This window comes from Salmo salar, chromosome 25 (assembly GCF_965601325.2).
Source record: "Salmo salar chromosome 25, fSalSal1, whole genome shotgun sequence".
NCBI lineage: Eukaryota > Metazoa > Chordata > Actinopteri > Salmoniformes > Salmonidae > Salmo > Salmo salar.
In genome coordinates this window covers 20,431,475-20,459,466 of record NC_138315.1, presented here as the reverse complement: position 1 = coordinate 20,459,466, position 27,992 = coordinate 20,431,475, and the positions used below count along the sequence as shown (strand labels likewise).

Here is a 27,992-nt window from a genome sequence, read left to right as displayed (position 1 = left end):
AACATTACAATGTGATATTTCTCTAAATGGCTTCCCTGCCAGCCCACGTTCCAGTAATGCCAAGCCATTCAAAAAGAAAAGGACTCATTACTGTTGCTCATTGGCTGCTACTAGTGATGACTTCTCTAGTAAACTATACTAGTCATTGATCAGGGTTGGGTAAATGACTTTCTAAATGTCATCCGTTACAGTCAAACGTTGGAACTGAAATTATTTTGAAATTGTTTCCTTACGAACAGAACTATACTTTTTAAAATTCCATTACACTGTTTCCGACCAGCAAAATACATTTCTGAACCGATTAGAAACCTCCAAAAAGTACTGGTTTATTCCGATCCTTCCTGTTTCTTTTTAAAACCTCTGAAATCGTATTTGTATTTACATTTAGCTCAACATTAAATTACTTCACCAATCATGCATTGCGGATAGAGCAGCTTGCTATTGGGCGGGCAAGTATATTTCAGCAAGTTGTTTAAGACAAGTGTAGGGCGCGAGATGCAACAGACAATTTTAGGGTGGGGAGAAAGGGAGCGAGGGGGGAGAGAGTGAGTGAGGGTGGAGGAGGAGGCTTGGCTTGACGCGGTGGGCATCTTGTGATGAATTATACCTATGGAGGAACTTTGAATGTCTTTTAACTTCAGCGTTGGCTTAACATTGGACCAGAGCTAGCTAACAGCTTGTGTGTGCAGAGCAGCACCATAATTAAAAACACATCTTACCTTTTTGTAGATAATAAATCCAATATGAAATGGTATCCCTAACTTTCATTGAAAAAGTTAATCCATTCTTCTCTAATTCAAAATATCTCTCCCTATCTTCGGAATCACCATTGTAAAGTCAGTAGGCTACAGCTATGCTTCGGAGGGGAGAGGCAGGTAGTTTACACGCACACTCACTGGCAAAGATTTTCAGCTGTCAGGCAAACACTGAAAGAACTTTCTGATTGACAGAGGGACGCTTTGCATAGGCGCTTTTTTTTGTGGGACTGGAAAAAATGCCCTGAACGTAAAAGAACGTGAAAATGGTACAACAGTTCTGTTCTGGAACAGTACTGATCACTTTCATTCCAGGTTCTGTTTCTGCTCCTTGACGTTTTTTGTTCCTTTCCATTTTTCTGTTCTGTTCCCTGAATTGGTTACAACCCCTTGTTACAGTTACTACCCACTGCGCACAAACTGGTTGAATCAACATTGTTTCAACGTATTGTGACGTGGAATCTACGTGGAAAATACAGCGGTTTTGAAAAAAGTAATCGAGGTGAAATTTCAACCACAGGATTATATAATCATTGTTACCAAATTTCAACAGACAAACCTTGTATAAAATATGTTGGATTTGTATCTTTTAAACAGCATCAGATCTTCTATCAGAAAAAAAACTATAGGCTGGGCAGCACCTCCTACAGGAGAATTGATTTTTTATTTTACCAGGTAAGTTGACTGAGAACACGTTCTCATTTACAGCAACGACCTGGGGAATAGTTACAGGGGAGAGGAGGGGGATGAAAGAGCCAATTGTAAGCTGAGGATCATTAGGTGTCCATGATGGTTTGAGGGCCAGATTGGGAATTTAGCCAGGACACCAGGGTTAACACTCCTACGCTTACTATAAGTGCAATGGTGCAATCTTTAATGACCTCAGAGAATCAGGACACCTGTTTAACATCCCATCCAAAAGACAGCAGTGTCCCCAATCACTGTGCATTGGGACATTTTACATTTTTTTTTAGACCTGAGGAAAGAGTGCTTCCTACTGGCTCTCCAACAACTTCCAGCAGCAGCTGGTCTTCCATCCAGGGACTAAACCTGCTTAGCTTCAGAAGCAAGCCAGCAGTGGGATGCAGGGTGGTATATATCTACAGCTACCCTTTAAAATCCCATCCAGGGTTTTAACTTCTCTAGGGTAGGGGGCAGTATTTTGACGTCCGGATGAAAGGCGTGCCCAAATTAAACTGCCTGCTACTCAGGCTCAGAAGGTAGGATATGCAAATTATTAGCATATTTGGATAGAAAACACTCTGAAGTTTCTAAAACTGTTTGAATGATGTCTGTGAGTATAACAGAACTCATATGGCAGGCAAAAACCGGAGAAAAATCCAACCAGGAAGTGTGGAAATCTGAGGTTGTAGTTTTTCAAGTGATTGCCTATACAGTATACAGTAACTTAGGTTCATTTTGCATTTCCCAAGGCTTCCACTAGATGTCAACAGTCTTTAGAACGTTGTTTCATGCTTCTACTGTGAATATGGAGTGAACAAGAGGGCCTGGAAGTAGATGAGTGAGAAAATGACATGAGCTCAGAGGCGTGCGCTCACGTGAGAGTTAGCTGTGTTCCTTTTCTTTTCTGAAGACATTGGAATTTTCCGGTTGGAATATTACTGAAGATTTATGTTAAAAACGTCCTAAAGATTGATGCTATACATCGTTAGACATATTTCTACAAACGTAAATATAACTTTTTTTGACTTTTCGTCGTGACATTTTGCACGCTTCCTGCATTTGGAGTAGTGGACGACGCGCAAACAAAAAGGAGGTATTTGGACATAAATGATGGACTTTATCGAACAAAACAAACATTTATTGTGGACCTGGGATCCCTGGGAGTGCAATCCGACGAAGATCATCAAAGGTAAGTGAATATTTATAATGTTATTTCTGAGTTTTGTTGACTCCACAAAATGGCGGGTTTGGTTTCGTCTCTGAGCGCTGTACTCAGATTATTGCAAAGTGTGCTTTTGCTGTAAAGTTTTTTTGAAATCTGATACAGCGGTTGCATTAAGGAGAAGTGTATCTAATTCTTTGAATAACAGTTTAATATTTTATCAACGTTTATGATGAGTATTTCTGTAAATTGATGTGCACATTCACCGGAAGTTTTGGGAGGCAAAACATTTCTGAACATTACACGCCAATGTAAAATGCGGGTTTTGGATATAAATATGAACTTTATCGAGCAAAACATACATGTATTGTGTAACATGAAGTCCTATGAGTGCCATCTGATGAAGATCATCAAAGGTTAGTAATTCATTTTAGCTGTATTTCTGTTTTTTGTGATGCCTTTCCTTGCTTGGAAAATGGCTGTGTTTTTTCTTGTATAGGTGCTGTCCTAACAATCTAATGCTATGCTTTCGCCGTAAAGCCTTTTTGAAATCGGACAATGTGGTTGGATTAACGAGAAGTGTATCTTTAAAATGGGATATAATAGTTTGAGAAATTTTGTTTGAATAAATGTTTGAGAAATTTGAATTATGAGATTTTTGTTGTTTTGAATTTGGCACCCTGCTATTTCACTAGCTGTTGGCAGTGTGTCCCGCATACCCCAGAGAGGTTTTAACCAAGCCCAGCCTTGCTTAGCTATGATATTGGTCTCTGACTAGTACTGTATCAATGTGCTTGTCACGGCTGTCTTCGTCTTCTGACGATATAGCGAAATCGTCGTCTGAAAATGTAGACCAATACGCAGCGGATGTCGTGTTCATTTTGAATTTAATTAATCGCTCACGTGAACACTATAAAAAAAATAAATAAACAATGACAGTGCAACAGTTTTGCAGGCTATCCTAACGCAGTGCAAAAACAATCTCCCACAAAAGACAAACACACCCTCATATATGGGACTCTCAATCAAAGGCAAATAGACAACACCTGCCTTCAATTGAGAGTCCCAACCCCAATGAACCCCAAACATAGAAACAGACACACTAGACTCAACATAGAATACATGAAAATCAAACAGTGCCCAAAAACCCCGGAATACTTAAATCAAATCCCCTTTTTAGAAAAACACCACCCCTAACCACATAAAACAAATACCCTCTGCCACGTCCTGACCAAACTACTATACCAATTAACCCTTATACTGGCCAGGACGTGACAGTGCTATTGTGAGAATATTGGACTCAAGTCTCCATCTCAACCAAATATCTAAACTAAAGAATAGGACTAATTCAAATTAAACTTTATTTAATGTGCATTTAAAGTTAGATCTGATTTAGTCCTATTCCTTAACTTAGATTTTTGGTTGAGATGGAGACGTGAATACAACACATCAATTATTAATTTGTAGACTTACTGTAATTAAAGCCAGACTAAGTCAGTGGCATAGATAGAACTATCATCATCTGCACATATATCACTCCAGTATTAATGCTAAGTTGTAATTATTTTTGCCTCTATAGCCTATTTATTGCCTACCTCCCTACTCTTCTACATTTGTACACACTGCACATATATTCTTTCTATTTTTCTATTCTTTTGTGTTATTGAGTGGACATTTACGTGTAACTCCGTGTTGTTGGTTTTGTCGCACCGCTATGCTTTATCTTGGCCAGGTTGCAGCTGTAAATGAGAATTTGTTCTCAACTGGCCTACCTGGTTAAATAAAAGGTGAAATAAAAAAATAAAACAAATCGAAGCAGAAGTTAAATCTCCTTCAAATGTTGATGTGGTTGCAATGACAACCAAACACAATTTAATATCACTTTTTAAATACAATAAATAGCCTATTAACTTGTTAACAAATTATATGTTGGATTCATGTCTTCAACTCAACCAAAAATTAAGTATTAGACACTTTTGAAAAATTTGATGATTACTTCTCGGATAATAAAAAAATTGAGAAAGCATGTTTGTGAGAATAAAAATACCCTTTCTTTTTGTAAATTACATTCAATTCAGCATTGAAAAAAGGCGCAAGTTTAAGTTTGTTCAACCTGAGCGAGTCTAACCACATGTCAGAGACCCCTATGGGGCGACTTTCAACTTACTCCTGAAAGATGTAATTGTAGAATGCAATTTTGAATTTGGGTAGTGCATCGGCAGTTTTCCTCTCGTCATTGCAGACCTTAGAGAGCTATTTATAACATGCCAAAAATGTCCAGATCAACTAGCCCATTTCAGCTAATGTTTTTTACCTAGGTTTTTTAGCCCATTGATTTTGTTGTAATGTTTGATTCACTAAAATTAGCTTTAAAACTGTTAAGTTTTCTCTGCACCCCATTACAAAATGTGTAGAATTTTATCTCCACCAACAACAGGGATGTGAAAAGTTTGTGTCAGGAACTGTGCCCATAGAAATAGATGTGGCACGGGATGTTCCCCAATGCTGGAATGGGGGCCTGAGTGAAAACGTTTGGGAACCCCTGCATTAGTTAACCTTTGACAGCTGGTAACACTTTATATTAAATGGATAGGGGGCAGTTTTTTCACGTCCAGATGAAAAGCGTGCCCAGAGTAAACTGCCTGCTATTCAGGCCCAGAAGTTGGATATGCATATTATTAGTAGATTTGGATAGAAAACACTATGACATTTCTAAAACTGTTTGAATGATGTCTGTGAGTATAACAGAACTCATAAGGCAGGCAAAAACCTGAGAAAAATCCAACCAGGAAGTGGGAAATCTGAGGCTTGTAGTTTTTCAAGTGATTGCCTATCCAAACTACAGTGTCTGTGGGGTCATATTGCACTTCCTAAGGCTTCCACTAGATGTCAACAGTCTTTAGAACGTTGTTTCAGGCTTCTACAGTGAATGGGGAGAGAATAAGAGCTGATGGAACTAGGTATCTGAAAAAAAGGCACAAGCTCAGTAATGCGCGCTACCTTGGGAGCGAGCTGAGTTCATCTTCATTCCTAAAAAGAAAGGAATTGTCCAGTTGGAATTTTATTTAAGATTTATGATAAAAAACATCCTAAAGATTGATTCTATACATCGTTTGACATGTTTCTACAAACTGTAGTATAACTTTTTTGACTTTTCGTCTGGACTTAGTAAGCGCGCGCCTTACATTTGGAATAGTAAACCTAACATGCGAACAAAATGGAGGTATTTGGACATAAAGATTAACTTTATCGAACAAAATGAACATTTACTGTGGAACTGGGATTCCTGGGAGTACATTCTGATGAAGATCATCAAACGTAAGTGTATATTTATAATGCTATTTCTGACTTCTGTTGACTCCACAATATGGCGGGTATCTGGATAGCTTCTTTTGGTTTCTGAGCGCTGTACTCAGATTATTGAAAAGTTTGCTTTCGCCGTGAAGCTTTTTTGAAATCTGACACAGCGGTTGCATTAAGGAGAAGTGTATCTTTAATTCTGTGCATAACACTTGCATATTTTGTCAAAGTTTATGATAAGTATTTCTGTAAAGAGATTTTTGGATATAAATATGAACTTTATTGAACAAAACATACATGTATTGTGTAACATGAAGTCCTATGAGTGCCATCTGATGAAGATGATCAAAGGTTAGTGATTCATTTTAGCTGTATTTCTGTTTTTTGTGACACCTCTCCTTGCTTGGAAAATGGCTGTGTGGTTTTTCTTGTCTAGGTGCTGTCCTAACATAATCTAATGCTATGCTTTCGCCGTAAAGCCTTTTTGAAATCGGACACTGTGGTTGGATTAATGAGAATCTTATCATTAAAATGGTGTATAATACTTGTATGTTTGAGGAATTTGAATTATGAGATTTTTGCTGTTTTGAATTTGGCGCCCTCCACTTTCACTGGCTGTTGTCAAATCGATCCCGCTAAAGGGATTTGATCCGTAAGAAGTTTTAAGGTCCCTGAATAAACCATTTATAAACAGTTTAAAGTGTTTACTTACCATTTATTAATCATTATTCCTACATTCGTAAATGTCAATAAGCAATCTGTAATTATTATTTTATACACCTATAAACACTATTTTAAATGATAACAATGTATAAATTATTAATAATGTAGTACTAATGTATTTATAAAACAATTATAAAAGTTATTGTCAACTCATCAGATTATTTATATGGCTTTTGTTGCCATATTCATATATGTCATGAATGGTATAGTTATTCATTGTTAATGAGTGTATTTATAAATGTGACTACATGCACTTACTAATAATACCTCAGTAGATTATTAATGTAGATCCTTTTAAACCATTTACTAATTATGAATAAACTATTTTCAGTCCCTAATCTAAAGTGTGCACTATAAAATATACTTTATACATGTTTGTAAATTACTTGTTACTCCCCAAAAGCTGGCCACATTACTAGACAGTACTTGATGCTCCACCAATGGCTACAAATAAGGGGGTGAATAGTTATGATAGGCACAGGTATATTTATACAATATACAGTTCTGATATGACATGACTCAAGACCAATTTCCCGTCAGAATCCTTAGTTGTGGTTGAAGGTAACTTGGCTGCCCTGTTGTAACTTTACTGCTAGCTGGCATGCACTAAGCTAGCAACTTACTGTATCATGTGATGGCTAGCCTTGTTACAGGTTTAGTTACCCTCATCTGGTTCTCGCCCTGTGCCCTTATAGTACGAACTGGCAATGACAGACCCAGCAGACTTAGACCAGCTCCCTGCAGGGAGTCCCTGCATTGGGAAGCATGAGGAGCTATTGCAGAACCTTTTGGAAGGGCTTCGTTCCCTGACAGGACGCCACGACCAAGGGTTCAAGGCTATTATAGAGCAAATCAGTGAGTTAGCTCATAGACAGCCCGCCACCTCTGAGACCTCCCAACCTGCCAGGGTTTTCTTTCTCAGTGCTCCCTTATTTTTGAGCTACAGCTATCTTCATTCCCTTCACACCGATCGAAGATAGCATATATTATTACGCTAATGTCAGGAGGGGCGCTCTCCTGGGCTACAGCAGTTTGGGAACAACAATCTGCCATTTGTCGTCATCTGGATAAGTTCATGGCAGAGGTGAGGAAGGTGTTCGATTCTCCGGTATCCGGGAGAGAGGCGGCCAGATAATTGTTTGCATTACGTCAAGGCACACTTGTTCATCCGCTGCTGTTCGTTCATCTCCAAGGGAATCCTGAAGTCCCCGAAGGATGTATTTCTGAGAAGACCCGAAGCCACCCGAGTTCCCTCGAGAATTATAGGCGACAGGTGAGTCAGATACACCGGAACCAATGCAACTGGGCAGAGCTAGATTATCGCCTAGGGAACGTTCACATAGGCTAAGCTCCAACAGTTGTCTGTATTGTGGTGCTGCGGGGAATTTCATAGCTACCTGCCCAGTGAAGAGACCTAAATCATTAGTAGGTACAAGTACACTGGTGAGCCAGACTGGGAATCCTCTAATTCCTTTTGTTGTTATCCTGCTGTGGGGAGACCAGTCAAAGTCTCTTCGGGTGCTCATTGACTGGGGCTGATGAGAGTTTCATGGGCGCTACCCTGGTATCGGAACAAGGTATTCACACTCAACTCCTCTCCGTTCCCATGGATGCCAGAGCATTGGATGGCCTCTCCATTGGTAGAGTCACGCACATCACAATTCCCATTAATCTGCATTTATCTGGTAATAACAGTGAGTCAATACAGCTTCTCCTCATTGAGTCCCCTCACATCCCTGTTGTTTTGGGATTTTCTTGGCTCCAGAAGCACAACCCCAATATTGACTGGACCACGGGTTCAATCCTGGGTTGGAGTCCGTTCTGTCATTCACACTGCCTAAAACTGGCGCAGCCTTCCCCGGAAACATCTGCCTCCAGGATTAAGTACGGCCTCAGATCTCTCTGCCGTTCCAGCAGAGTATCATGACCAGCTGGAGGTTTTCAGCAAGGCTTGTGCTACCTCCCGTCCTCCACATCGTCCTTACGATTGTGCTATTGACCTCCTTCCGGGCACCACACCGCTTCGAGGCCGGCTATTTTCCCTGTCTGGCCCTGAGACCAAGGCCATGGAGGAGTACATTGAGGACTCTCTGGCTGCTGGGAGCATTCGCTATTCTGCCTTTCCTGCCGGCGCAAGGTTCTTCTTTGTGGAAAAGAAGGACAAGACCCTGCGTCCATATATTGATGACCGGGGCCTCAATGACATCACGATCAAGAATCGGTATCCGCTACCACTCTTCTCCTCGTCTTTCGAACCTCTCCAGGGGGCTACCATCTTTTCAAAACTGGAACTCCGGAATGCCTACCAACTTGTTCAGATACGTGAAGGAGACAAGTGGCAGATGGCTTTCAACACAGCCAGTGGACACTATGAGTACCTGGTCATGGCGCTTGAACTCACCAACGCTCCCGCTGTCTTCCAGGCTCTGGTCAACGATGTGCTCCAGGACATGTTGAATCGTTTTGTTTTTGTCTACCTTGATGACATCCTGATTTTCTCCCGTTCTGCCCGAGAACACGTTCTCCATGTTCGACTAGTCTTTCAGCGCCTCCTGGAGAATCAGTTGTTAGTAAAAGCGGAGAAGTGCGAGTTCCACTGCTCCACTATCTCTTTTCTGGGATACGGGCGGCTAACCGGATGTTAGTTCCTGATTCGGCCTGGCCTCAAGTCCTGGAATGGGCTCACTCCTCCAGGCTTACCTGTCATCCTGGTGCTCATCGTACCCTGGCTTACCTCCGACAACACTTCTGGTGGCCCACCATGGCTCCTGATGTCTCGGCCTTTGTCACCGGATGCATGGTGTGTGCTCAAAGCAAGACTCAGCGGCAAGCTCCGTCTGGCCTCCTTCAGCCACTCCCTGTTCCTCATCACCCCTGGTCCCATATTTACCTGGATTTTGTCACTGGACTTCCTCCGTCAGATGGCAACACCACCATTCTGACGGTGGTAGATAGGTTCTCAAAGGCCGCCCATTTCATCCCTCTTCTTAAGTTACCTTCAGTCAAGGAGACGGCCCAGCTCATGGTGCAGCACGTTGTCCGGATCCATGGACTCCCGGTCGACATTGTCTTGGATCAGGCTCCTCAGTTTCCGTCCCTATTCTGGAAGGCGTTCTGCACCCTTATCGGGTTGTTGGCCAACACCACCGGACTCCGGCTCCCCACTATCGTATCGGACAGAGGGTTTGGTTTTCCACTTGGGACCTGCCCCACGGGTGGAATCCCACAAACTTTCCCCCCGTTTCATTGGTCCTTTCCCCATTTCTAGAGTCCTTAGTCCCATTGCTGTTCGCCTGCTGTTGCCCCATACCCTCCGTGTTCACCGTAATTTTCATGTGTCCATGATTAAGCCCTTGTCTCACAGTCCTATGTCTTCTGTGTCTAGCCCCATCCCTCCCCCCATGTCATTGATGGCCAGCCAGCGTACACGGTGAGTCGCCTCCTGAGGGTTTGACCACGGGAAAGGGGTTTCCAGTACCTGGTTGACTGGGTTGGTTAGGGTACTGTCACACCCTGATCTGTTTCACCTGTTTTTGTTATTGTCTCCACCTACCTCCCTCATTAGTCCATGGGTATTTATTCCCGTGTTCCCTGTTTGTCTGTTGCCAGTTCGTCTTGTCAAGTCACCTAATAAACCGATTCTGGAGATGTTCAGTTTTTTTCTTTGGGGGGGGGGGGGGGGGTGTTATGTTCTTATCTTTCCTTGTATTGTGTACTTCTTTTACCATTGTATGTTATTGTTGTTTTTTGCCATTGGTGCATCGTCAGGTACTACTTTTGCAGAGTAACAAGTCACATATAATTATTTATAAAATATACTGTGGCAGACCAGGGGGTTTGGTCAAGACATTTACCCATATCAGACAGACAGAGAAGGATTAGCTCAGTTTCAAGGGTGTTTATTTAAATAATAGATCAAGGTAGAAAATAATAAGTCTCCTCCATAGGACCCTCTCCGGGACACAGTGTTCTGGGTTTCGGGTCTGGCTGTATCCTGTCGGGCACAAAACTCCCTCTTCTTACCTCTGCAATTGTCAGCAATAACACGGGAGTCCTTTCTTCCCCCCACTCTCCCTGTGTGCTGCCTGTCTGGCAGCATTATGGGACTTGCACAGGTGGTGAGCAATCCGCCCTTGATTACTCACCAGCTCCCAATCAGCCCCAATCCGTCGAGACCTGGCATGTCCAGCAGAGGAGCCATCGCCTCATGATGTATACTCCATCTGTTACCAGGCCTCGACGAGTCTCCCCCTGGTGGCTGACCTGCTGTACGCCACAATACACTGTATATGTGTCACTAAATGCATGCTTTTCAACCGATTGCTGCCCGCACCTGCCCGTCCGCCTAGCATCACTACTCTGGACGCTTCTGACTTAGAATATGTGGACAACTACAAATACCTAGGTGTTTGGTTAGACTGTAAACTCTCCTTCCAGACTCTCCAATCCAAAATTAAATCCAAAATTAAATCCGGCTTCCTATTTTGCAACAAAGCCTCCTTCACTCATAATGCCAAACATACCCTCGTAAAACTGACTATCCTACTGATCCTTGACTTGGCGATGTAACTTACAAAATAGCCTCAAACACTCTACTCAGCAAATTGGATGTAGTCATTCACATGCCATCCCCAAAGCCCCATGTACTACCCAACACTGTGACCTGTATGCTCTCGTTGGCTGGTCCTCGCTACATATTCGTCGCCAAACCCACTGGCTCCAGGTCATCTATAAGTCTGTGCTAGGTAAAGCTCCACCTTCTCAGCTCACTGGTCACCATAGCAACAACCACCCATAGCACGCGCACCAGCAGGTATATTTCACTGGTCATCCCCAAAACCAACAGCTCTTTTGGCCGCCTTTCCTTCCAGTTCTCTGCTGCCAATAACTGGAATCAAATTGAAAAAAATCACTGAAGCTGGAGACTTATATCTCCCTCACTAGCTTTAAGCATCAGCTATCAGAGCAGCTTACCGATCACTGTACCTGTACACAGCCCACCTGTAAATAGCACACCCAACTACCTCATCCCCATATTGTTATTTATTTTTTTGCTCTTTTGTACCCCAGTAACTCTACTTGCACATCATCATCTGCACATCTATCACTCCAGTGTTAATGCTAAATTGTAATTATTTCAGATGTTACCAAGATGGCGCATCAGTAAGACCTGCTTGTTTTCGTCCCATGTAAATATTGTCTTTTTCAGTTTTTTTGTATACATTTCATTATATTTCAATCTCTTTTTTCCATTTTTGAATGAAATATACCTTCCTGTAACCTGCCTCATCCAATGTGGTACAGATCTGCTATTTTTGACCTTATAACTGGAACCTCCATCAGAAGCTAGCCAGTGTATAGTCTACTATTTTTTTAGTCATTGTTAGCCACTGCTAGCGGTCTTTACCTTAAGCTCGGACTCCAGCCGCTTTAGCCCAGATAGCCCGGATAATACCTGCCAGTCTGCACAGCACGATATCAGCCCTGAGCATTTCGGACTGCCTTTTTTTCCACTACATCACCGGATTCCTGCCACAAGTTCTGGACCATTACACCAGATCTTCGCAGCTAGCTAGTTGCTACCACGTGGCTATTGTGGCTAATGTCCTTGTCCAGAAGCATGCACCAGCTAGCCTCAAGCTAGCCTCGAGCTAGGCCCATTTCCTGGCTAGCAAACAAAGTACACCAACTACAATACCTCTCTTGCCAATTGGCCTGGACCCGTTGTCGACACGGAGCCCCACCGATCCTTCACAACTTGTCTGCTGACGTAATTCGGCCGATGTGCTCGCAACCGGCCTCTGCGTCGTGGATGTTGGTGTTGAACCATCTGCTAGCCCCGGCCTGCTAGCTTCCTGAATGCTGTGTCCCCCGCTCGCCTTGCATAGTAATCGACTACCGAACAGCTCCCTGTTTCATCTTTGCTGCTCATTGGACCCTATGATCAATCGTCTCCACAGCTGATGCCTGCTGGACTGTTCATTAACACAGTACTTCATTTTGTTTATCTGTCGGCCCCAACCTCAAACTCAGGCCCTGTGTGTAGCTAACTGACCCTCTCTGCCCATTCATCGCCATTTACCCATTGTTGTTGTCCTAGCTGTTTACCCATTGTTGTCTCAGCCACTGATGTCTTAGCTCTACCAATCAACACCTGTGATTGCGTTTCTCTAACGTCACTATGCCTTGTATACTGTTGTTTAGGGCAGCTCTCATTGTTTTATTTTACTGCGGAGCCCCTAGTCCTGCTCAACATGCCTCAGATAGCCCCCTTGTCCAACCCCCCACACATGCGGAGACCGCACATAGCTTAACTGGCGCCTCCAGAGACGAAACCTCTCTCATCGTCACTCAATGCTTCGGTTTACCCCCACTGTACTCGCACCCTACCATACCATTGTCTGTACATTATGCCCTGAATCTATTCTACCATGCCCAGAAATCTTGTCACGACTTCCACCGAAGTTGATGCCTCTCCTTGTTCGGGCGGCGTTCGGCGGTCGACGTCACCGGCTTTCTAGCCTCCACCGATCTACATTTCTTTTTCCATTTGTTTTGTCTGTATTGTTCACACCTGGTTCCCATTACGTTTTAATTATTTCCCTATTTAATCCTCTGGAGCCATCATGGTTTTGTGCGTGTTTATTGTTGTCAGTCGTCTCGTTTATGTGATTCTGGATTTTCGTTCTCCTTGTTGGAAGATTGATTTTGAGTAAAGTTACTATTAGTACTCATCTCTGTGTCCTGCGCCTGACCCACATCACCTCGACTCTGACAGAAACACACACCATCAAATGGAGTCAGCAGGTGCACACAGCCCTCCTCAACCTATGGAGGAGCGCGTCCAGCAGCACGCGACTACGTTGCAAAGTCTCGGCACAGCCATGGATCGCGTGCTGCAAACCATGGAGCGATGGGAGAGATGGGGTTTTCCAGCAACCCCATCATCATCACCCCAGCTCCCACAACAACCCACACCGCTGTCCACCCCTCCTTCACCTGGATCCAGTGGGATTCGGCTTGCGCTCTCGAGGGTATACGATGGAATGGCTGCCGGGTGTCAGGGGTTCATACTCCAGCTGGGGCTCTACCTGGCAACCGTTCACCCAGCTCCTTTGGGACGCGAGAGTGTGAACGCCCTCATCTCCTGTCTGACTTGTAGAGTTCTCAAATGGGCCAGCGCAGTCTGGGGAAGGGAAGGACCGACGTTGGACAATTATGAGGATTTTACCCTCCGCTTCCGGGCGGTTTCGATCATCCACCTGAAGGGAGAGCGGCGGGGGAACGCTTGTATCATCTCAGACAGGGGATGAGGAGAGCCCAAGACTTCTCTCTGGACTTTCGAACTCTGGCCGCCGGCGCGGGATAGAATGAGCGGGCCCTGATCGACCACTACTAGTCTACGCGAGGACGTTCGTAGTGAGCTAGCCTGCAGGGATACCACCCTTACCTTTGACCAGCTAGTAGACCTATCCATCAGGCTGGATAACCTGTTGGCCTCCCGTGGACGTCCGGATCGGGGTCCGTGAGTTCCATCCCCCAGCACCTCAGATCCGACACCAATGGAGCTAGGAGGTGCTGCTATGAGGGGGACCGGAGGGGGGACCATTCCCTGCACCACCTGTGGCCGCAGAGGATACACTGCTGGTCGGTGCTGGAGGGGTTCTCCAGGGAGTCGAGGCAGCAGGCAGGGCACTGGTGGATCATCCCATGTGAGTAGGCACCCGACTCACCCAGAGCTTCCTGTTTCTCACATGTGTGTATATATAACATTTCCTGAGTTTTCCCCCGCATTCCCAGCATAAGGCGCTAGTAGATTCAGGTGCAGCTGGGAACTTCATTGATCGTTCATTTGCAATTAGATTAGGGATCCCTATTGTTCCTGTTGATGTGCCCTTCCCTGTACATGCCTTAGATAGTCGTCCTTTAGGGTCGGGAATGATCAGGGAGGTCACAGCTCCACTATGTATGATAACGCAGGGGGGTCATAAGGAGAGAATTAGTCTCTTTCTGATTGATTCACCTGTGTTTCCTGTGATGTTGGTGTCCCTGGTTGGCCAATCATGAACCCACTATTTCGTGGAAACAGGGGGCTCTCAAGGGATGGTCACATCAGTGCTCGGGGAGGTGTGTAGGTGTTTCCATAGGTGCAACTACGGTGGAGAGTCCAAACCAGGTCTCCACCATGCACATCCCCCCTGAATATGTCGATTTCCCACCCATCGACGGTGGGATTGTTCGATAAATCTCCCGGTAGACGCAGCACTTCCCAGGAGTCAGGTCTATCCTTTGTCACGGGAGGAGATGGAGGCTATGGAAACATATGTCTCCGAATCTCTGGGACAAGGCTACATTCGGCCTTCCACTTCACCTGCCTCCTTGAGTTTCTTTTTTGTGAAGAAGAAGGATGGAGGTTTACACCCGTGTACTGACTATCGAGGTATAAATCGGATCACAGTGAAGTACAGTTACCCGCTACCTCTCATAGCCAGTGTGACAGAGTCATTGCACGGGGCGCACTTCTTCACAAAATTGGATCTCAGGAGTGCTTACAACTTGGTGCGTATATGGGAGGGGGATGAGTGGAAGACGGCATTTAGTACCACCTCTGGGCACTATGAGTACCTTGTCATGCCGTACGGGTTGATGAATGCTCCATCAGTCATTCAATCATTTGTAGACGAGATTTTCAGGGACCTGCACGGACAGGGTGTAGTGGTGTATATAGATGACAATCTAATATACTCCACTACATGCGCCGAGCATGTGTCCCTGGTGCGCAAGGTGCTGGGTCGACTGTTGGAGCATGACCTGTACGTCAAGGCTGAAAAATGTCTGTTCTTCCAACAGTCCGTTTCCTTCAAAGGGTACCACCTGTCCGCGGCAGGGGTGGAGATGGAGAAGGACTGCATTTCAGCCGTGCCTAATTGGCCGACTCCAACCCCGGTAAAGGAGGTGCAGCGGTTTTTAGGGTTTGCCAACTACTACCGGAGGTTTATCCGGGGCTTTGGTCAGGTAGCAGCTCCCATTACCTCTTTGCTAAAGGAGGGACCGGTGCGACTGCAGTGGTCAGCTGGGGCGGACAGGGCTTGTGGTCACCTGAAGGCTCTGTTTACTTTGGCTCCCGTGCTGGCTCATCCTGATCCCTCTTTGGCATTTATAGTAGAGGTGGACGCGTCCAAGGCTGGGATAGGAGCTGTGTTGTCTCAGCGCTCGGGTATGCCACCAAAGCTCCGCCCCTGTGCTTTTTTTTAGAAGAAGCTCAGCCCGGCGGAGCGAAACTATGATGTGGGTGATCGGGAGCTGTTGGCTGTTGTCAAGGCTCTGAAGGCGTGGAGGCATTGGCTTGAGGGAGCTAAACACCCTTTTCTCATTTGGACTGACTACCGCAATCTGGAGTACATCCGGGCGGCGAGGAGACTGAACCCTCGTCAGGCAAGGTGGGCCATGTTTTTCACCCGTTTTGTTTTCACCCTTTCCTACAGACCAGGTTCCCAGAACGCTAAGGCAGACGCAGTGTTCCGGATGTATGACACAGAGGAGCGGTCCACGGATCCCACTCCCATACTTTCGGCTTCTTGCCTGGTGGCACTGGTGGTATGGGAGGTGGACGCGGACATCGAGCGGGCGTTAGGTACAGAGCCCACTCCCAACCAGTGTCCAGTTGGGCGTCTGTACGTTCCGTCTGATGTCCGCGATCGTTTGATCTGTTGGGCTCACACGTCACCCTCCTTTGGTCATCCTGGCATCGGTCGGACAGTGTGCTGTCTTAGTGGGAAGTACTGGTGGCCCACTTTAGCTAAGTACGTGAGGGTTTATGTTTCCTCCTGCTCGGTGTGCGCCCAGTGCAAGGCACCTAGACACCTGCCCAGATGGAAATTACAACCCCTACCCGTTCCACAACGGCCGTGGTCACACCTATCGGTAGATTTCGTGACGGATCTTACTCCGTCACAGGGAAACATCATGATCCTGGTCGTTGTGGATCGGCAGGAGTCCTGCCATCTCCTTCCTTGGCCCGGTCTCCCTTCGGCTCTACAGACTGCGGAGGCCCTGTTCACCCACGTCTTCCAGCACTACGGGGTGCCTGAGGATATAGTTTCTGATCGGGGTCCCCAGTTCACGTCTAGGGTCTGGAGTGCGTTTATGGAACGCCTGGGGGTCTCGGTCAGCCTCACCTCAGGTTTTCACCCCGAGAGTAACGGGCAGGTGGAGAGAGTAAACCAGGATGTGGGTAGGTTTCTGTGGTCCTATTGCCAGGACCGACGGGGGAGTGGGCGGCTTTCATCCCCTGGGCAGAGATGGCCCAAAACTCCCTCCGCCACTCCTCCACTAACCTATCTCCTTTTCAATGTGTATTAGGTTATCAGCCGGTCCTGGCACCGTTCCATCAGAGCCAGATTGAAGCACCTGCAGTGCACGAATGGTTTCGGCGCTCGGAAGAAACATGGGACGCTGCCCATGTGCGCCTGCAACAGGCCATCAGGCGGCAGAAGGCGAGCGCCGACCGCCACCACAGTGAGGCCCCGGTGTATTTACCGGGGGATCGGGTCTGGCTCTTGACCCGAAACCTACCCCTTCGCCTGCCCTGCCGGAAGCTGGGTCCGCGGTTTGTGGGGCCATTTAAAGTCCTAAGGAGACTGAACGAGGTTTGTTATAGGTTACAGCTCCCTCCTGATTACCGTATTAACCCCTCGTTCCATGTGTCTCTCCTCAGGCCGGTGGTGGCTGGTCAGCTCCAGCAGTCTGAGGTGCGGGAGGTTCTTCCACCCCCTCTGGACATCGAGGGGGCCCCGGCATATACTGTGTGAGCCATTATGGACTCAAGGCATCGGGCGAGGGGCCTTCAGTACCTCGTGGAGTGGGAGGGATACGGTCCAGAGGAGAGATGCTGGGTGCCGGTGGAGGACATCCTGGACCCTTCCTCACTGCAGGAATTTCACCGTTTCCACCCGGATCGTCCTGCGCCTCGTCCTCCGGGTCGTCCCCGAGGCCGGTGTCGGCGCGCTGCTGGAGCCGCGCATCAAGGGGGGGGGGTACTGTCATGACTTTCGCCAAAGTTGGTGCCTCTCCTTGTTCGGGCGGCGTTCGGCGGTCGACGTCACCGGCTTTCTAGCCTCCACCGATCTACATTTCTTTTTCCATTTGTTTTGTCTGTATTGTTCACACCTGGTTCCCATTACGTTTTAATTATTTCCCTATTTTACCCTCTGGAGCCATCATGGTTTTGTGCGTGTTTATTGTTGTCAGTCGTCTCGTTTCTAATTCTGGATTTTCGTTCTCCTTGTTGGAAGATTGATTTAGAGTAAAGTTACTATTAGTACTCATTTCCATGTCCTGCGCCTGACTCCGCCTTACCCAGATCACCTAGACTCTGACAAATCTGCTCTTTTTATTCTCTGTTTCCAACGCACCATACAACCAGTTCTTATAGCCTTCAGCTGTACCCTCATCCTACTCCTCCTCTGTTCCTCTGGTGATGTAGAGGTTAACCCAGGCCCTGTGTGTCCCCAGGCACTCTCATTTGTTGATTTCTGCAATCGTAAAATCCTTGGTTTCATGCATGTTAATATCAGAAGCCTCCTCCCTAAGTTTGCGTTATTCACTGCTTTAGCACAATCCGCCAACCCTGATGTCCTAGCCGTGTCTGAATCCTGGATTAGGAAGGCCACCAAAAATTCTGAAATGTCCATCCCCAATTACAACATTTTCCGTCAAGACTGAACTGCTAAAGGGGGCGGAATTGCAATCTACTGTAGAGATCTGTCATACTATCCTGGTCTATGCCCAAACAGTTCGAGCTTCTACCAGAAATAAGTCCCTCACTGTTGCCTCTTGTTATTGACCCCTGTCAGCTCCCAGCTGTGCCCTGGACACCATATGTGAATTGATTGCCCCCCATCTATCGTCAGAGTTTGTACTGCTAGGTGACCTAAATTGGGATATGCTTAACACCCCGGCCATCCTAAAATCTAAGCTAGATGCCCTCAATCTCACACAAATTATCAAGGAACCTACCAGGTACATCCCCAAATCCGTAAACATAGGCACCCTCATACATATCATCCTGACCAACTTGCCCTCTAAATACACCTCTGCTGTTTTCAACCAGGATCTCAGCGATGACTGCCTCATTGCCTGCAACCGTTATGGGTCCGCAGTCAAACGACCACCCCTCATCACTGTCAAGCTCTCCCTAAAACTCTGAGAACACTAAGTGCTCCCTAAAACACTTCTGTGAGCAGGCCTTTCTAATCCTTCCTTGTAGCTCAGTTGGTAGAGCATTGTGTTTGCAACGCCAAGGGTTGTGGGTTCGATTCCCACGGGGGGGCAGCACAGGAAAAAAAATGTATGAAATTGTATGAAATGTATGCATTCACTACTGTAAGTCGCTCTGGATAAGAGTGTCTGCAAAATGACTGAAATGTAAATGTAAAAATGTAATCGACCTGGCCCGGGTATCCTGGAAGGATAGTCACCTCATCCTGTCAGTAGAGGATGCCTGGTTGTTCTTTAAAAGTGCTTTCCTCACCATCTTAAATAAGCATGCCCCTTTCAAAAAATGTTGAACTAAGAACAAAAATAGCCCGTGGTTCACTCCAGACTTGACTGCCCTTGAACAGCACAAAAAAACCTGTGGCGTACTGCACTAGCTTCGAATAGTCCCTGCAATATGCAACTTTTCAGTGAAGTCTGGAACCAATACACAGAGTCAATTAGGAAAGCAAAGGCTAGTTTTTTCAAACAGAAATTTGCATCCTGCAGCACTGGCTAGACTGTAAACTCTCCTTCCAGACTCACATTAAGCATCTCCAATCCAAAGTTAAATCTAGAATTGGCTTCCTATTTCGGAACAAAGCCTCCTTTACTCATGCTGCCAAACATACCCTCGTAAAACTGACTATCCTGCCGATCCTTGACTTCGGCAATGTCATTTACAAAACAGCATCCAACACTCTACTCAGCAAATTGAATGCAGTCTATCACAGTGCCATCCGTTTTGTCACCAAAGCCCCATATACTACCCACCACTGTGACCTGTATGCTCTCATTGGCTGGTCCTCGCTACATATTCGTCGCCAAACCCACTGGCTCCAGGTCATCTATACGTCTTTGATAGGTAAAGCTCCGCCTTATCTCAGCTCACTGGTCACCATAGCAACACCCACCCGTAGCACGCGCTCCTGCATGTATATTTCACTGGTCATCCCCAAAGCCAACACCTCCTTTGGCTGCCTTTCCTTCCAGTTCTCTGCTGCTAATGATTGGAACGAATTGCAAAAATCTCTAAAGTTGGAGAGTTGTATCTCTCTCACTAACTTTAAGTGTCAGCTGTCAGAGCAGCTTACTGATCGCTGCAGCTGTACACAGCCCATCTGTAAATAGCCCATCCAACCAACTACCTACCTCATCCCCATATTTGTTTTAGTTTTTTCTGCTCTTTTGCACACCAGTATTTATACTTGCACATCCTCATCTGCACATATCACTCCAGTGTACATTTCTAAATTGAAATTACATCGCCACTATATGCCTATTTATTGCCTTACCTCCTTACAGATTTTTCAATTGTGTTATTGACTGTAGGTTTGTTTATCCCATGTGTAACTCTGTTGTTTTTGTCACACTACTTTGCTTTATCTTGGCCAGGTGTAAAGGGGTGCATAACTGGTGGCAGTGAAGTCAGACGCAGGAGAGCAGACCTATGTAATAGCTGGAGCAGTTTAATATCAAAACCAACGATATAAAGAAATAACCAATATCGGTACAAAACCCGACGCGCACCAGTAAACATGTGCACAAGCACTTACAACAAACAATTCCGCACAAAGACATGGGGGGAACAGAGGGTTAAATACACAACACTTAATGAGGGAAATGAGAACCAGGTGTGTAAGAAAACAAGACAAAACAAATGGAAAATGAAAAGTGGATCGACGATGGCTAGAAGACAGGTGACGCCGACCGCCGAACGCCGCCTGAACAAGGAGAGGAACTAACTTCGGTGGAAGTCGTGACACCAGGTCACAGTTGTAAATGAGAACTTGTTCTCAACTGGTCTACCTGGTTAAATAAAGGTAAAATAAAATGTCAAAATGTGCCGCTATGGCCTATGTACTGCCTTACCTCCCTAACCTTACTACATTTGCGCACACTCTACATAGATTTTTCTATTGTGTTATTGACTGCACGTTTGTTTATCCCATGTGTAACTCTGTGTTGTTGTTTTTGGTCGCACTGCTTTGCTTTATCTTGGCCAGGTCGCAGTTGTAAATGAGAACTTGTTTTTAACTGGCCTACCTGGTTAAATGAAGGTGAAATAATAATACTAAAATAAAATATACTGCATACTTTAGATTACATTAAGTAAATGGCTTATAAGGGTCTACATTAATCACCAACTGAGATATTAGTAAGTGCATGAACTCACACATCCACTTATTAACAGTAAATAAATATCCAATTCATGACAAATATAGCAAATTTGGCCTTCCCTGTAGCTCAGTTGGTAGAGCATGGTGTTTGCAACGCCAGGGTTGTGGGTTCGATTCCCACGGGGGGCCAGCACAGAAAAAAAAAAAAAAAAAAAAAAAAAAAAAAAACATGTATGAAATGTATGCATTCACTACTGTAAGTCGCTCTGGATAAGAGCGTCTGCTAAATGACTAAAATGTAAAATGTATATAAATAGATGTATAAATATGCATATAAATGGTGAGTCAAGCCATTAATCAAACATTCACAAATGACTTGTAAATAATCTTCTGTGTTGACAATACCTCCTTTATAACTGGCAGTATAACATTAGTAATACATTAATCATTTACAAATTGTAAACATACTATGATCAAACGCCTTATTAATTATCTTATAAATCATTAATAGATAACTTAAAATGGCTTATACATGTGTCCATAACTATTAAGAGATTGCTTATCAACGTTTACCAATGTAGGAACAATGATTAATATGTATAAAATAAGAAAAGTAAACTCTTTACAAACTGTTTATAAAGGATTTATTAAGGTACCTTGACATAAAGTGCAAATTATAATAATAATTGATTATGATTATTCAACAATTATATGATTAATTTTGCTGGCGCTTCGACTGGAGGTCAGTGGAGTGTGCAGAGGAGCGGGGGCTGGTTAAAAACCAGGTGGGCTGCAGCATTCTGGATAAATTGCAGGGGTTTGATGGCACAGGCTGGGAGCCCAGCCAACAGCGAGTTGCAGTAGTCCAGACAGGTGAGGACAAGTGCCTGGATTAGGACCTGCACCTCATCACATCATCATTGGTCTTCCTCTCTTCAGACAAGAACACTATGTCATGAGACTTCCACTCACACAATAGAACCACACATAACTATTCAATCTGTATACCTTAACAAATGTGTCATTTTACCAAGTCAGTGCAATTAGACAACAACATGCTGTTTGAATAGTGAGGACATGGAATTCAGGTATTCACAGTAAGAGCTCAAAGGATAAGGAAATGAAATTCTGAGAAGATGGACTTATCTCAAATCTTACAATGAGAATATATTATTTTTTTAAATAGCTATTATAAAAAAAATGGGGGATTCATTGCCAAAAAAACAAACTAATTAGTCTTCTAGAGGAAAACATGATCAGTTCGTTAACAGGTTTGTTAGAACTTGTTTGTGTCTCTGTTGGAATCTCTAATCTAACTATGCCACCAGTGCTTTTAAGTTTGTTTTAGGATAATTGCTGAGGAGAGGTCAGATGATGATCCTGTAAGAACTTGGTGCCTGTTGCCTCCTTATGGAATATCAAATAGCTGCTGCCTGACAAATACAGTAAGAGTAGAAGCATTCCTCTGTGTTGTCTTAACGACCCCAGGGGAGCCTATACTTTGTAATGTGTTCAGTTCGCAATATTCTCTCCTGTTTCTCCACAAACTGTTGATGGAGCTCTCTCTCTCTACCTCTCTTCCTCTCTCTCTATTTTTCTTTCTTTCTCCCTCTCCCTGCCTCTACCTCCATTTCTCTTCCTCTCTCACTACCTCCCTTTCTCTCTCTCTGTCTCTCTCTCCTTTTATCTCACTTAATTTCTTTGTTCCCTCTGTCTCTGCTGACACAGTGCTACTAGAGACCTTGAACCTTTTTCTCACATTTTATATTACCCAGAAAGCTTGAGTTTTTAAGCTCTCTGACACTTCTTTCATCATCACAACAAACTAAGGTGAATGATGAGTTTGCCCCACCATACAGAAGATCAGACTGAAGCGTATCCTCTGGTTACTCAATACAGTGGCCTTCAAACACCACACTAAGACATTCACTCTCTCTCTTTGTCCTCCCACTTACTCTGTTCCACTGTTATAAATATACTGTATAACATGTTCCAACGGCTGCCTCTGACAGTTGATCTGCAGCATTCAGAATAGCATACAGTATCTTTGCAACTTTCAGTAACTATCTTTCCTCACCAATCTGAGGTAGACAAGGTCATCAACGTGTCACTCATACAGTATGTTACACCTCTCTGAGGCATGGTCAGTACTGTCTCTCTGATCAACCTGGGCTGATAGCTGCTTCGCCACACACCTAGGTCAGTTTCTCTGTCAGGGAGGAAGAGGACCCAGGCAGTTGAATTTATCCTCAAAATAATCTTTGGGGTGTCACCATCTGAGGCTCGCTTCTTGGGTGTTTCATGTTAGTGATATGTGAACGCTCAGCTTTTTGAAGCTGGCAGGTATGATATGATATAAAAGTGTGTCATTGCACATGACATCTGATAAGAAAAAACTCTGCATCGTTGCAAGGAGCCTTTAAGTGGAAAACAGGGTAGAGGAGGAAGAGGAGGGAGGAATAGAAGGAGTTGAACGAGGGGTAGGAATGGGAGGAGGGGGGGGGGAGAGAGAAAGGGAGGAGATTAGATTTAGCTGATTCTGCTGTTAATCACCAAAGTCAGATCAGTCAAAATCATTTGACAAACTTCCTTCTTTGAAGTCTCAAACAAAAGCCTACTCACAATTCAGCCAGAGATGAAATCGTATCACAAATTAACTGAAAACAATTGTCTTCTCTCAATAGGCTGCTGTCACATTGTATAAATTATTGGAGACAAGCGCAGGAATACGTAATAGGGGGTTTTAATACTCCACCCAAAAATACATGCCATGAAAGGCACAGGGACGAAGCCCGAAACAAACACGTATACAAAAACACAGGGAACAATACACGGGACGAGACCTGTAATAACGAGTACAAAATACACGCAGCACGAAAGCCGAAACAACAAAGCACAGGTATTCACAAGGCCAACGGACATGGTAACAATAACCGACAAGACAATGGTGAACAGAGGGCACATATATACCATTACTAATCAGGGGAATTGGAATCAGGTGTGCGGAATGAGACAGTTCAGTGACCCCTCGGAACTGGTGCATGGAATGAGCAGCAGTACCGGGGAATCCGTGACAGCTGCAGCATTGCACATTTAATCACAGGTAAAACAAAAAGCATACAAGTATTTAATCAAGATGCACATCCCATGGGAAGAACCATTGAAACTGCTTTTGTTGGCCAAGCTCTGAGCAAAAGCACTGCGACATGAGCATGTCACGCTGTGCCATTGTGCTTATAAAAGTTCAGCTGGTGTCTCGCACTTGAAAGGAAAATGACTCTGTAAATATATCTTGTTATGTTCCAGCCCTCATTAGACATGCAACAGACAGCCTTAAGGCTTAATGACTTAAGACAAAAGAGAAAACAAAATACAGTACAGTAAGAAGCACAAACCATTTTAAATGGCCCTGAGGAACTGCTATACAAAGGGAACAGATTAAAGTAAAACATGGCAGTCTCTATAGCTTTGAACTCTTTGAACCAGCTATCCCTTATAGAAAATACACATTTTCTGTGTAACACCTGTGAAGCCTATGGCAGCAGGCTAGCAATCTATAGCGCTAAGCTAGTGCTCCCTGTGGTATATCCTCCCTCACATGTTTGCTGTATTTATCCCTGTCTATACAGCAATTACAGAGCAGAGGAGGCTACAGTAGGGGAACAGACAGACTGACAGAGCATTTTCAGAGCTGGACAATTAAAATCACAGACAAGTGGAGACTATAGCCTTGGGGTACTGAGCATAGCCAGTCTGATTAGCTTTTTGAGTGCAACAGCATGCATGATTTTGAGGTGTTGAGGAAAGACCAGGAAAAATCAAATAGCCCCCTGGCTCGAGCTCTTCATTAAATGTATAGTGGGTTGAATGGGCATGAGTCATGGAAGACTAGTCTGTATATTCAAACGCACATCACAGGCATGGTGGACTGAAGAAAACATCTAGAAATGAAGTAGGTCCTTCACACACGGTTGCATTTACTAGCCTAGTTAATGGTATGTGTTGGAGCAATCGTGTGTCCAGGTTAGGGAAGTGACAAAAACACATTTTCGTTTAAACTGCCAGTTTATTTTACCGGTTTTCTGTTAAAACCTGAAAAAATCATAAAATTCCACTTGAATTCACAATGCACCTGTGCTGTTGCCAGCAACGGTTTGGGTCTCATGGTGCGTCCCTTTCAGATGGTTAAGCATTGCACCTGTAATACCATTACTGTACCTCAATTCCACCTCACAAAGTTTGCATTTCCTTCTCATTTAACTTCTCAAAGTACTACCATACACGACTTTGCTGCTGCTGCTGTTGCTTTCCAACTGTTAACGATGTATTTTTGGAACAGAGGAGACTGATTAGTTGCGGTACTTCCGAGAACACAAACACTCGCATCTTTCATGGCGAGCTAGCGAGGGATAGAGAGAGAGGGTAAGGGCACACTATAGGCAGGTCGGCCACGAGGCAGACAGAGTCAAAATCATGCACTAGGCCTATGTATTGGCAATCAAAATCTGTATTTCGCAATGGTATGCTTATCTCACAATTTCTTGGCTTGCAATGTCTCGCAACTTCAGTAAATCAGGCCCTATCCTCAATGAATAGGCTAGGATATTTTACACACAGACTGAATACTGAACACAAATGTGCTTCATTAGCTAAGAGAAAGAGTAGGCTAACCAGCACGAAGGAAAGAGAGGAGAGGGCAGGCAGAAAGAACCGTGGTGTGCATATACAGTATCTTGGTAATCTGTATCTCTTGTCTTGTATGCTTCACAAATTGACCAAAGTAGCCTATAGTTCACCTCTCTGGTTTTATTTTAATTACACAACTTTCCCCAGGCATTCATAGCCTATTATCTAGTCAGGCTATAACACGGAAAATTATCTGTTTTGTGATAACTTCACTATGAATGAAACTTTGTGGGGGGGGGGGGGGGGGGCAAAAAAAAATATTTGTTTGTTTAGGGACTTTTCTTAACGTTAAGGATCCCAATTTCGTTTAAATATTTTACTCTATTTCACTATTTCATTTCTTCATGAGTCCTGGAAGAGCAGGGTTTATTGGGATCTTTAGGGAGAATTAGTGAAGGAGGGCAGGAGTGGATGCATAGAGGAGAGGAGGAGTAGGAAGCGCAGGCAGGAGGTGCAGCACCACTACTCACATATTGAGAGTTGTCCAATGGTGCCATGGCCACAGTCTTGAAGTTGTCCATGAGCACCGCATCAAACTCCTGCAGGCCGGCGCTGGCGTACACCACCCGGTCCTTGACGAAGATGCTGACGGCTCGGAGCATGAAGGAGACAAACAGGTGGATGTGGATGTAGTTCCTGGTACAGTGGAGACGCCTGAAAGAGAACACAGGAAAAGTTAGCAATAGTCCTTAAAGTCTCTTCTAGGTGAAACAAAATGCAAATAAGAACGTTGAAAAGCAGTGGGTGGCTGCGGTGTGTTAGCGATCACTTTCTGGGTGTCGACGAACGGTCATGATCCAACATATAAAATTGCCTGGAAATGAACAGAAATTGGCAGCGATATTCTTGTCAGAGGCCTGCTGGTTTTAACTGTTTTCCGTCATGGTGTGTCTCGTCTTGTAGCTCTTTCCTACAGTTTTGTTATATTTCAGTCTTCTGTGATGTATATAATGTGTCAAATTTGGATGCAAACTCAAAATTGAATACATTTCAACTCTATATCTGATATGGTACAGATGTCTTCATTTTTTAAAACCCATAACCATGTGTGTGAGGTGTATACTTTTGTTTCAAAGTAGATTTGTTTAAGACTGATTTAGCCCACAATAAAAGGTTAAGGCGAAGACTTAAAGCCATATCATCTCGGCTATTAAATCTGAACAAGGCATAATAGTCTCCCACACAATTTAGCTGGATTATAGACAAAATCGGTTACTCTTTGCTCAGAGGAAAGATACACTTTCCAAGCCACCCACTCACATTGATTCTGGGGACCGTTGAGTCAGTCCCTGAGTGTTCTCTCTGCAGTCTCTATTTCACACTGTTCAAAAGCTCCATTAACTGGAGAAAGAGTATTCTTTCATCCAGAACGACTCTTAATAAAGAGATGTCTCCCACATGAGCTGTCTGATAGCCTGTGGTTTTCTCTCTCTAGTGTACTCTGACGTAATAGACCAGTCCATATAAGCACTGGTCTTATACACTGATCATACAAAACATTAAGAACACCTCTTTACATGACAGACTGACCAGGTGAATGCTATGATCCTTTATTGGTGTCACTTGTCATATCCACTTCAATTTGTGTAGATCAATGGGAGGATACAGGTTAAAGAATGATTTTTAAGCTGAGACAATTGAGACATTATATTTTTAACCTTTATTTAACTAGGCAAGTCAATTAACCTGTTGGGTCTAGGGGGCAGCATTTGCACGTCTGGATAAAAAAAATGTACCCGATTTAATCTGGTTACTAATCCTACCCAGTAACTAGAATATGCATATACTTATTATATATGGATAGAAAACACTCTAAAGTTTCCAAAACTGTTTGAATGGTGTCTGTGAGTATAACAGAACTCATTTGGCAGGCAAAACCCTGAGACATTTTCTGACAGGAAGTGGATACCTGATGTGTTGTATTGACTTTAAACCTATCCCATTGAAAAACACAGGGGTTTAGGAATATTTTGGCACTTCCTATTGCTTCCACTAGATGTCACCAGCCTTTACAAAGTGTTTTGAGTCTTCTGGAGGGAGATCTGACCGAACAAGAGCCATGGAACGGTGATGTCCCATTAGACACCTGGCGCGCTACTTCATGTTGGGTACCCTCGTTCCAATACGTTATAAAAGAGTATGCATTCGTCCACCTTGAATATTATTCATGTTCTGGTTAAAAAAGGCCCTAATGATTTATGCTATACAACGTTTGACATGTTTGAACGAACGGAAATATATTTTTTCCCCTCGTTCATGACGAGAAGTCCGGCTGGCTTACATCATGTGCTAACGAGACGGAGATTT

At 44.3% G+C, this 27,992-nt stretch overlaps 1 protein-coding gene across 1 annotated transcript in view; it reads right to left on the bottom strand.

Moving 5' to 3' along the window:
• The window catches only part of LOC106586291 (parathyroid hormone 2 receptor), a 155,440-nt gene that overhangs the window by 54,896 nt on the left and 72,552 nt on the right, over nt 1-27,992 (bottom strand). The window contains exon 8 of the mRNA XM_045707894.2: nt 26,156-26,339. Within this exon, the coding sequence (XP_045563850.1) occupies nt 26,156-26,339 (184 nt within the window). The remainder of the gene's footprint in view (nt 1-26,155; nt 26,340-27,992) is intronic.